Here is a 12,138-nt window from a genome sequence, read left to right as displayed (position 1 = left end):
GCCATGCTTTTCGGAGGGGTTTCCCGCTCTTTGCCCTTGCATTCAGCCTGAGTGAAGGATTGGGATTTTCCCCGCTTTTTTTTTGCTTCCTGAGCACAATGCCTTTAGAAAACTACCGCAAGCTTTTCAAAGGTATATACCGCAGGGCAAGAATTATAGCTGGGGGAAAGGAAATTCTGATGCGATTAGGCAAGATTTAGGATGCGTAGGATGGGGAAGGAAACTGCAGGGGATGGGCACAATCGAAATGTGGAGCTTATTCAAGGAGCAGCTACTGCGTGTCCTTGATAAGTATGTACCTGTCAGGCAGGGAGGAAGTTGTCGAGCGAGGGAGCCGTGGTTTACTAAAGCAGTTGAAGCGCTTGTCAAGAGGAAGAAGAAGGCTTATGTTAGGATGAGACGTGAAGGCTCAGTTAGGGCGCTTGAGAGTTACAAGCTAGCCAGGAAGGATCTAAAGGGAGAGCTAAGAAGAGCAAGGAGAGGACACGAGAAGTCATTGGCGGATAGGATCAAGGAAAACCCTAAGGCTTTCTATAGGTATATCAGGAATAAAAGAATGACCAGAGTTAGATTAGGGCCAATCAAGGATAGTAGTGGGAAGTTGTGTGTGGAATCAGAGGAGATAGGGGAAGCGTTAAATGAATATTTTTCGTCAGTATTTACAGTAGAGAAAGAAAATGTTGTCGAGGAGAATACTGAGATTCAGACTACTAGGCTAAATGGGATTGAGGTTCACAAGGAGGAGGTGTTAGCAATTTTGGAAAGTGTGAAAATAGATAAGTCCCCTGGGCCAGATGGGATTTATCCTAGGATTCTCTGGGAAGCCAGGGAGGAGATTGCAGAGCCTTTGTCCTTGATCTTTATGTCGTCAATGTCAACAGGAATAGTGCCGGAAGACTGGAGGATAGCAAATGTTGTCCCCTTGTTCAAGAAGGGGAGTAGAGACAGCCCTGGTAATTATAGACCTGTGAGCCTTACTTCGGTTGTGGGTAAAATGTTGGAAAAGGTTATAAGAGACAGGATTTATAATCATCTTGAAAAGAATAAGTTTATTAGCGATAGTCAGCACGGTTTTGTGAAGGGTAGATCATGCCTCACAAACCTTATTGAGTTTTTTGAGAAGGTGACCAAACAGGTGGATGAGGGTAAAGCAGTGGATGTGGTGTATATGGATTTCAGAAAGGCTTTTGATAAGGTTCCCCACGGTAGGCTATTGCAGAAAATACGGAAGTATGGGGTTGAAGGTGATTTAGAGCTTTGGATCAGAAATTGGCTAGCTGAAAGAAGGTGGTGGTTGATGGCAAATGTTCATCCTGGAGTTTAGTTACTAGTGGTGTACCGCAAGGATCTGTTTTGGGGCCACTGCTGTTTGTCATTTTTATAAATGACCTGGATGAGGGTGTAGAAGGGTGGGTTAGTAAATTTGCGGATGACACGAAGGTCGGTGGAGTTGTGGATAGTGCCGAAGGATGTTGTAGGGGACAGAGGGACATAGATAGGCTGCAGAGCTGGGCTGAGAGATGGCAAATGGAGTTTAATGCGGAAAAGTGCGAGGTGATTCACTTTGGAAGGAGTAACAGGAATGCAGAGTACTGGGCTAATGGGAAGATTCTTGGTAGTGTAGATGAACAGAGAGATCTTGGTGTCCAGGTACATAAATCCCTGAAAGTTGCTACCCAGGTTAATAGGGCTGTTAAGAAGGCATATGGTGTGTTAGCTTTTATTAGTAGGGGGATCGAGTTTCGGAGCCACGGGGTCATGCTGCGGCTGTACAAAACTCTGGTGAGACCGCACCTGGAGTATTGCGTGCAGTTCTGGTCACCGTATTATAGGAAGGATGTGGAAGCTTTGGAAAGGGTGCAGAGGAGATTTACTAGGATGTTGCCTGGTATGGAGGGAAGGTCTTATGAGGAAAGGCTGAGGGACTTGATGTTGTTTTCGTTGGAGAGAAGGAGGAGGAGAGGTGACTTAATAGAGACATATAAGATAATCAGAGGGTTAGATAGGGTGGATAGTGAGAGTCTTTTTCCTCGGATGGTGATGGCAAACACGAGGGGACATAGCTTTAAGTTGAGGGGTGATAGATATAGGACAGATGTCAGAGGTAGTTTCTTTACTCAGAGAGTAGTAGGGGCGTGGAACGCCCTGCCTGCAACAGTAGTAGACTCGCCAACTTTAAGGGCATTTAAGTGGTCATTGGATAGACATATGGATGAAAATGGAATAGTGTAGGTCAGATGGTTTCACAGGTCGGCGCAACATCGAGGGCCGAAGGGCCTGTACTGCGCTGTAATGTTCTAAAAAAAAAAGGCATTTAACGCAATCCCCGACCATCGGTATTGTGACTCACTTGATCGCTGGATTCTTCTTGCAGCCGACCACGCCTGTACTTCTGTGCTCTGACTCACCACAGCTGCGGAGCTCTCCGCAGCCTCTTTTACAGGTAAGTATTTTTCTTACTGTACCGGACATTTGATCTTTAAACTCTCTTGTTTCTTCCAAAGGTAAGCAGATCTTCAAATTCTCCTGGTCACTTGCATTGCTGTTTACAGTTGTTTCACTGTTGCCACCATATTGTGTTGTTGGGTTTGTATTAGTAGCGTTGTAAGGTATTCTAGGGAATGTCTTGTGAAGATTAACTAACAACTATTATTTACAGTTACTATATGCACTCTCCGCAAGCCACCCAAGCTAGCATCCTTCATGCTGCTATACCTTCTTCTTCTCAAGCCTATCTCATGTGACTATTACACCATCGCTTGTACAGTGGGAGGGGTCTTTCTCACTTTCTTCGGTATTAACCCTTTACTACAATGTTCAGTACCTGTTGTGTGCGTTGCAGCCATTTTAACAGCTGTCAATGTATAAATATTTCCAGGTCAGAGAAGCAATCTGAGTTATTTATTTATTTAACTATACACAAAGTTGCATCAATAGTAATGCAATTCTAATTCATTCTTTTTCTTTTTTGCTCATGAATATTTTTGATTGTACATTTGCTTTTTAGATCATAGATTCAATCATGGCACTTTTCCGAGTGGATTTCAGTGGCCGTGGTGAGCTTGCAGAACGTCAGCAGAAACTGGCTCAGATGCTCTCCCGCCTGCAGAAAATCTCCGAAGGTAATTAGTAAACTAACTTGGCTTTGACAAAAGGAGTTGTTATGGCTAAGGCAGAAGGAGTGCACTGTCTTTCTCTAGTTCCACTACTCCACAGGTCACAACATATATTTAAATGTTTACCCAGTTACTGATATGGTCAATCACATATTCTACTCTTTATCCCAGAATAAAATACACCAACCAGGTTTCTTTAATAAACAACAAAATTATGAGTTTATTATAAAACAAGACTTATCCAGTAACGAAGAAAAGCATTAACACACAGATTGAATTATGAAAGTTCCCTTTAAATACCCAACACACATACACACACTGGTTAAAGAAAAAAGATAAAGAAATATTCTCTGCGGAGGTCTTTTACCAAAAAAAGACAAAAAATTATACTTTGGCCAAATATTTGTTAATTCTTGAAGAAAAAGGATGAGATGTGTTGTGCCCAAAAATTGCATACGGTCTGGCGTCCGAGTACACGTAGATGGGTCACTGGGATTTTTTGTGGAACAATTCTTTTCGGGCAGCGTCAAAAATTAAGTTGGCAGGTTTTCCGGGTGCTTCCCAGATGAAATGCGGCATCAGGGGTTTTAGCTCTCACACACTGGATTCACAGGGTTTTTACAAAGTGGTAGAGAAAGAGAAGCTGGGTGTTTCTTTTCCACAGGCTACAAACCCAACTGCCTTCAAAACAGTCCACACTCCAACTGAACCAAAACAATATCCCAAAAGCGAAACCTGACCACTTAGCGTCTTTGTTTCTGTTTTCTCTTTTTTTTCGAACATGCTCGCTCTGATTCCCACTGACTTCCTGCTGCTGTTTTTAACTCTGGGTCTCCAGCGCTGTTCTCTCTGAGACTCACTCACTCTGTCTCCCGCTGACTCCCCACCACCGCTAATTATAGAGTCATAGAGTCATACAGCACAGAAACAGGTCCTTCGGCCCATCGTGTCCATGCCGACCATCAAGCACCAAACTATTCTAATCCTATTTTCCAGCACGTGGCCCGTAGCCTTGTATGATATGGCGTTTCAAGTACTCATCTAAATACTTCTTAAATGTTGTGAGGGTTCCTGCCTCGACCACCTCTTCAGGCAGTGCGTTCCAGATTCTAACCACCCTCTGGCTGAAACATTTTCTCCTCAGATCCCCTCTAAATCTCCTGCCCCTTACCTTAAATCTATGCCCCCTGGTTATTGATCCCTCCGCTAAGGGAAAAAGTTTCTTCCTATCTAACCTATCAATTCCCCTCATAATTTTGTATATCTCAATCATGACCCCCTCAGCCTTCTCTGCTCTAAGGAAAACAACTCTAGTCTTTTCAGTCTCTCTTCATTGCTGAAATACTCCAGCCCAGGCAACATCCTGGTGAATCTCCTCTGCACCCTCTCCAGTGCAATCACAATTATCTGAAATATCCCCTTAAATGTCTGCCACTGCATCTCTATTGACCTATCCCTTAACCTAATTTGTCAGTTCACTATAGCTAGCTCTGCTTTCATGCCCTCAAAATTGCCCTTATTTAAGTTTAAAATACTAGTCTCTTCCTCAAACTGAATGAGGGTCTCCGGCACTAACCTGCTGCAAAAATAGAAGTAAATAAGTACAATCTGATAGCCATTATAGAGACAGGGCTGCAGGATGACTTAGATTGGGACCTGAATATTGAACGGTGACATTTAGGAAGGACAGGAAGCTCGGAAAAGGTGGAGGGATGGCTCTATTAATTAAGGATGGTATTAGCACAACAGGGAGGGATGACCTAAGTTAGGGAAACTAGGATGTCAAAACAGTTTGGGTAGAGATGAGAAATGATAAAGGCAAGAAGTCACTTGTGGGAAGGATGTACAGGCCTCCTGACAGCAACCACATGGTAGGATGGGGTATAAAGGAAGAAATAATGGGAGCTTATCAGAGAGGTATGGCGATAATCATGGGGGATTTTAATCTACATATAGACTGGAAAAATCAGATGGGCAAAGGTAGCCTAGATGAGGAATTCGTAGAATGTTTTCGGGCTAGTTTCTTCGAACATCATGTTCTGGAGTCAACCAGAGAGCAGGCTGTACTAGACCTGGTATTATACAATGAGATAGGATTAATTAATGATCTCATAGTGAAGGTGTCCCGAGGCAGCAGCAATCATAATATGATTTAATTTTGCATTCCGTTTGAGGGATAGAAGAGTAGGTCCAAGGCTAGATTTTAAACCTAAATAAGGGCAATTATGAGGGCATGAATGGTCGGCACAGACTCGGTGGGCCGAAGGGCCTGTTTCAGTGCTGTATCTCTAAATAAAATAAATAAGTAAATAACTAAAGTGAACTGACAAATTAGGTTAAGGGATAGGTCAACAGAGATGCAGTGGCAGATATTTAAGGGGATATTTCAGAATATATAGAATAGATACATTCCAATGAGATAGAAAAATTCCAAGGGGTGCACCCACCCTCCGTGGTTAACTAAAAAAGTTAAAGATAGTATCAAACTTAAAGAAAAAGCACATAATGGCACAAAGATCAGGTCAGAAGATTGAACAGAATATAAAAAATAGCAAAGAATAACTTCTCCTTTGGCCTCCTTGTCTCGAGAGACAATGAGTAAGCGCCTGGAGGTGGTCAGTGGTTTGTGGAGCAGCGCCTGGACTGGCTATAAAGGCCAATTCTAGAGGGACAGATTCTTCCACAGGCTCTGCAGATAAAATTGGTTGTTGGGGCTGTTACACAGTTGGCTCCCCCCTTGCGCCTCTGTCTTTTTTCCTGCCAACTGTCTCTTCGACTCGCCACACTTTAGCCGCGCCTTTATGGCTGCCCGCCAGCTCTGGCGAACGCTGGCAACTGACTCCCACGACTTATGATCAATGTCACAGGACTTCATGTCGCGTTTGCAGACGTCTTTAAAGCGGAGACATGGACGGCCGATGGGGTCTGATACCAGTGACGAGCTCACTGTACAATGTGTCCTTGGGGATCCTGCCATCTTCCAAGCGGCTCACATGGCCAAGCCATCTCAAGCGCCGCTGGCTCAGTAGGGTGTATATGCTGGGGATGTTGGCCGCCATAATAATCAGGGAAAAATTAGAGTATGAGAGAAAGCTAGCGAGAAATATAAAACAGATAGTAAGAGTTTCTATAGATGTTTAAAAAAGAGTTAAAATGAGCATTGGTACAGTAGAAGGTTTGTCTGGGGAATTAATAATGGAAATAAGGAGGTGGCAGATGAACTGAACTGGTATTTTGCATTGGTCTTCCCTAAGGAGAATACAAGTAACATCCCAGAAATATCTGTAAATCAGGAAATGGAAGGGAGGAAAGAACCTAAGAAAATTACTATCACCAGGGAAGTAGTACTGTGCAAATTTTTGGAGCTGCGGGCTGACAGGTCCCCAGGTCCTGATGGACTTCATCCTAGGGTCTTAAAAGAAGTGGCTAGTGAGATAGTTGATGCGTTGGTTATAATTTTCCAAAATTCCCTAGATTCAAGGTAGTTTCTATTAGATTGGAAAATAGCGAATATAACTCCTTTATTCAAAAAGGAAGGGAGACAGAAAGCAGGAAACTACAGGCCAGTTAGCTTAACACCTGCCATAGGGAAAATGTTGGAAGCTATTATTAAAGACGTTACAGCAGAGCACTTAGAAAAATTCAAGGTAATCAGGTAGAATCAACATGATTTTGTGAAAGGGAAATCATGTTTAACCAATTTATTGGAGTTCTTTGAAGTAACATGTGCTGTGGATAAAGGTGAACCAGTGGATGTGCTGTACTTAGATTTACAGGGGGCATTTGTTGAAGTGCCACATCAAAGGTTATTGTGGAAAATAAAAGATCATGGTATAGGGGATAACATATTGGCATGGATAGAAGATTGGCTAGCTAACAGGAAACAGAGAGTAGGGTCATTTTCTGGTTGGCAAGATGTAACAAGTGGTGTGCCACAGTGATCAGTGCTGGGGCCTCAATTTTTTACAATTTATATAAATGGCTTGGATGAAGCGACTGAAGGTATGGTTGCTAAATTTGCTGATGACACAAAGATAGGTAGGAAAGTAAGTTGTGAAGAGGACATAGGAGGCTACAAAGGGATATAGGTAGGTTAAGCGAGTGGGCAAACATCTGTCAAATGGAGTATAATGTGGGGAAGTGTGAAATTGTCCATTTTGACAGGAAGAATAAAAAAGAAGCATATTATCTAAATGGTAAGAGATTGCAGAGCTCTGAGATGCAGAGGGATCTGGGTGTCCTCGTGCAGGATTCGCATAAGATTAGTATGCAGGTACAGCAAGTAATTAGGAAAGCTAATAGAATGTTATTGTTTATTACAAGGGGGCTTGAATACAAAATTAGGGAGGTTATGCTTCAGTTATACAGGGCATTGATGAGACCACATCTGGAGTAATGTGTACAGTATTGGTCTCCTTATTTAAGGAAGGATGTAAATGTATTGGAAGCAGTTCAGAGAAGGGTAACTAAACTAACACCTGGAATGAGTTGGAGAGGCTAGGCTTGTATCTGCTGGAGTTTAGAACAGGAAGAGGCAACTTGATTGAAACCTGTAAGATCCTGAGGGGTCTTGACAGGATGGTTTTGGAAAGGATGTTTTCTCTTGTGAGAAAGTCTAGAACTAGGGGTCACTGTTTAAAAAAAAGGGGTTGCCCATTTAAGACAGAGATGAGAAGAATATTTTTCCCTCAGAAGGTCGTGAGTCTTTGGAACTCTCTTTCTCAAAAGGCAGTGGAAGCAGAGTCTTTGAATATTTTTAAGGCAGAGGTGGATAGATTCTTGATAAGCAAGGGGGTGATAGGTAATTTGGGGGTAGGCGTGAATGTGGAGTTGAGGTCACAATCAGATCAGTCATGATCTTGTTGAATGACAGAGCAGGCTCAAGGGGCCGAGTGGCCTACTCCTGCTCCTAATTCGTATGCTCATATGTTCGTATGTATGCTCTCTCAGGCTGTCGCTCGCTCTGTCTTTCATTGACTCCCGTCACTGCTTTTAACTGTGGGTTTCGGGCACTGTTCTTTCTCAGACTGTCAGTCGATCTCAAACCACTTGGAGGGTGCACAGGGCTCACAGAACTGTACTACCTCAGGAATTGGCATCTTCAAGGGGAGCAGTGAAGTAATTGAAGCAAACATATCAGTTGGAAGATTGTACCCGAATACATACTATTCCAAATAGTAAAGTAACTAGCTCTTCAATGCAGATCAATTTCATGCTCTAAAGGAAGAGGTTGATCTTCTCTGCAGTCTCATCTTATTACAAGTGAAACTGCATTACACAGTCATAGAGTCATACAGCATAGAAACAGGCCCTTCGGCCCACTGCGTCCATGCCGACCATAATGCCTATCTATACTAATCCCACCTGCCTGCATTAATACCATATCCCTCTATGCTTTGCTCATTCAAGTATCTGTCCAGATGCCTCTTAAATGTTGCTACTGTTCCTGCCTCCACCACCTCCTCAGGCAGCTCATTCCAGATACCCACTGTTCTTTGTGTGAAAAATTTACCCCTTTGATTCCCTTTAAACCTCCTCCCTTTCACCTTAAATCTATGCCCTCTAGTTTTAGTCACCCCTACCATGGGAAACAGACTCTGGCTATCTACCCTACTCATAATTTTACATACCTCTATCACGTCCCCTGTCAGCCTCCTTCGCTCCAGGGAAAATAGACCCAGCCTATCCAATCTCTCTTTATAACTCAAGCCATCCAAACCAGGCAACATCCATGTGAATCTTTTCTGCACGCTCTCTAGCTTAATCACATCTTTCCTGTAGTGCGGCGACCAGAACTGCAGACAGTACTCCAAATGTGGCCTAACCAACGTTATGTACAACTGTAACATGACGTCCCAACTCTTGTACTCAATGCCTCGGCCGATGAAGGCAAGCATGCCATACGCCTTCTTCACCACCCTGCCTACCTGTGTTGCCACTTTCAGGGAACTATGTACTTGCACCCCAAGGTCTCTCTGCTCAACAACACTCCCGAGGGCCCAGCCATTCACTGTATATGTCCTGCCCTGGTTTAACTTCCCAAAATGCATCACTTCACACTTATCTGCGTTAAATTCCATTTTCCAATCCCTTACTCACTTTCTCAGTTTATCTATATCCTGTTGTAACCTTAGACAACCTTCTTCACTGTCCACTATACCACCAATTTTGGTATCATCTGCAAACTTACTAATCGTGCCCCCTATATTCACATCCAAGTCATTAATATATATGACAAACAACAGAGGGCCCAGCACCGATCCCTGCGGCACACCACTGGTCACCGGCCTCCAATCTGAAAAACAACCCTCCACTACCACCCTCTGCCTCCTATCACCAAGCCAGTTTTGTATCCAATTTGCTAGCTCACCCTGGATCCCATGTGTTCGAACCTTCTGGACCAGCCTACCATGCGGGACCTTGTCAAAGACCTTGCTAAAGTCCGTGTAGACAATGTCCATCGCCCTGCCCTCGTCAATCCTCTTGGTCACCTCCTCGAAAAACTCAATCAAATTCGTGAGATATGATTTCCCACACACAAAGCCATGCTGACTATCCCTAATCAGACCATGCCTTTCCAGATGCATAGAAATCCTGTCTCTTAGAATCCCTTCCAATAACTTTCCTACTACTGATGTAAGGCTCACCGGCCTGTAGTTCCCTGGCTTATCCCTGCTGCCCTTCTTAAATAAAGGCACAACATTAGCTATCTTCCAGTCTTCCGGTACCTCACCCGTGGCTAATGATGATACAAAAATCTCTGCCAGGGCCCCAGCAATTTCCTCTCTTGCTTCCCATAGCATCCTAAGATACACCTGGTCAGGCCCTGGGGATTTATTCACCTTAATGCACTTCAAAACCTCCAACACCTCCTCCTTTGGAATGTTGATATGCTCCAGGATATCGCTGTTCCTTCCCTTGAACTCACTAGCTTCCATGACCTTCTCCGCAGTAAATACAGACGAGAAGTATTCATTTAAGACCTCGCCCATTTACCGTGGCTCCACACATAGATTACCACACTGATCCTTAAGGGGACCTACTCTCTACCTAGCTACACTTTTACTCTTAATATACTTACAGAATCTTTTAGGATTCTCCTTTTTCTTATCTGCCAGGGAAATCTCATGGCCCCTTTTTGCCCTCCTAATTTCCTTCTTACGTGTACTCCTACATCCCCTATACTCCTCGAGGGACTCGCTTGATCCCAGCTGCCTATACCTGACATATGCCTCCTACTTTGTCTTGACCAGACCCTCAATATCCCTTGTCAGTCAAGGTTCCCTAAACTTGCCAGCCTTGCCCTACCATCTAACAGGAACACGCCGGCCCTGAACTCTTCCTATCTCACTTTTAAAAGCCTCCCAATTGCCAGACGTCCCTTTACCTGTAAACAGCCTCTCCCATTCAATTTTTGAGAGTTCCTGTCTGATGCCATCGAAATTAGCCTTCCCCCACTTTAGGACTTCAACTTGAAGACTGGTCCTATCTTTTTCCATAACTATCTTGAAGCTAATCGAGTTATGGTCACTTGTCCCAAAGTGCTCCCCCACTGACACATCAACCACCTGCCCATCCTCATTTCCTAAGAGGAGGTCGAGTGTAGCCCCTTTTCTAGTAGGGCCATCCACATACTGCTTCAGAAAACTATCCTGGACACACCTAACAAATTCTTCCCCATCTGATCCCTTAGCACTAAGGCAGTCCCAGTCAATATGAGGGAAGTTAAAATCACCTACTATTACAACCCTATAATTTCTATACCTATCTGTGATTTCCCTACATATATGCTCCTCCACTTTCCTCTGACTATTAGGGGACCTATAGTATAATCCCATCAAAGTGATCACCCCTTTCTGATTAATTCTTTTCCTGTAGAATATAATGTGGCCGTGTTTGTCTCCAATCAGATGACTGCGGATCCAGGAGCTGCAATGAGGTAGGCACCAAGTTCATAACATTTCAGCTTCATACGTGATCATCCAAAGGTGGAAAAGGAGGCAAAGCAGACAAAACTATCTTTATGTGTGTGAATTCCCTTAATTTTTCTGATGCTGAATAAATGGGTGTTCTGTACAACTTCCAGTTAATAGCACTTTTATGTCAGAAAACATCTCAAGATGCTTCACAGAAGCGTAATCAGACAGAAATAGATGCCAAGTCAAAGAAGGTTATTTAATGAGGATTGATCAGAAGTGTAGTCAAAGATGCTATTACGAACGTTTTAAAAGAGGAGAGAGAGAGCTAGTGAGATGGAGATGGTTAGGCAGGAAATTCCAGAGCTTAGGACCGGGACGCCTGAAGGCACAGCAAAGGCACAGGTGTCAATGGCAGGATTAAGGAAGGTGAAATGCACAAGAGATAAGGGTTTGACCTCTGCAGAGTTCTAGAGGGTTTTGGGGCTGGAGGAGGTTACAGATAGGGAGAGGTAAGACCATGATTTAAACAGGAGAATGAGAATTTTCAATTGTTTCTGGTGCAGAGTTGTCCGATACAGTAGACACTAGTCACATGTTGCTAATTGTATTTCTGATTAGTAAATAAAAAATGAGTAGACGACACTGGCATTGGCCATGTGATCTCAATACTCATTCATACAATGTATGCATATGAGCTATAACCTTTGATGTGTTTGTAGTTAAAATAAGGCAAATAGCACATTTTGTGAGTGGTTTTTGATTGCTGGAATTGTTTTACTTCCTTAGTTACTGAATGGTGGTAGGTATTTGTTAGGGACACTGTCGGGGTAGAGAGAAGTGGTGAAGTAAATCTGGGTGAGATCAGAGTACATGGAAACTGACTCCATGGGTAGCATTTTGGGTCAGGACCCCAACATGGGGGTCACATGGGGTCCCTACCACACATTGTGAGGGAAGCAATCACCCTGCAGTGATTTCCCCTGAATTGGCCAATTAGCAGTCAGAAGGTGGGCAGCCGTCCATTAAGGACAGCAGGCAGGCTCATGAAGCTAGAGGGCCAATAGGAAGCCCTCCAGCTTGGAAGGAGCAGCAGCCTGCCAATT

General features: G+C 43.6%; 1 protein-coding gene across 1 annotated transcript in view; it reads left to right on the top strand.

Moving 5' to 3' along the window:
• Nucleotides 1-12,138, top strand: part of dmc1 (DNA meiotic recombinase 1) — a 186,581-nt gene that overhangs the window by 161,717 nt on the left and 12,726 nt on the right. Inside the window, exons 10-11 of the mRNA XM_068019900.1 lie at nt 3,008-3,122; nt 10,995-11,055. Of these exons, the coding sequence (XP_067876001.1) occupies nt 3,008-3,122; nt 10,995-11,055 (176 nt within the window). The remainder of the gene's footprint in view (nt 1-3,007; nt 3,123-10,994; nt 11,056-12,138) is intronic.

The sequence above is a fragment of the Heterodontus francisci genome, chromosome 41 (genome assembly GCF_036365525.1).
Source record: "Heterodontus francisci isolate sHetFra1 chromosome 41, sHetFra1.hap1, whole genome shotgun sequence".
NCBI lineage: Eukaryota > Metazoa > Chordata > Chondrichthyes > Heterodontiformes > Heterodontidae > Heterodontus > Heterodontus francisci.
Note: the sequence above shows the minus strand (reverse complement) of the source record. Positions and strands in the feature narration are given on the sequence as shown.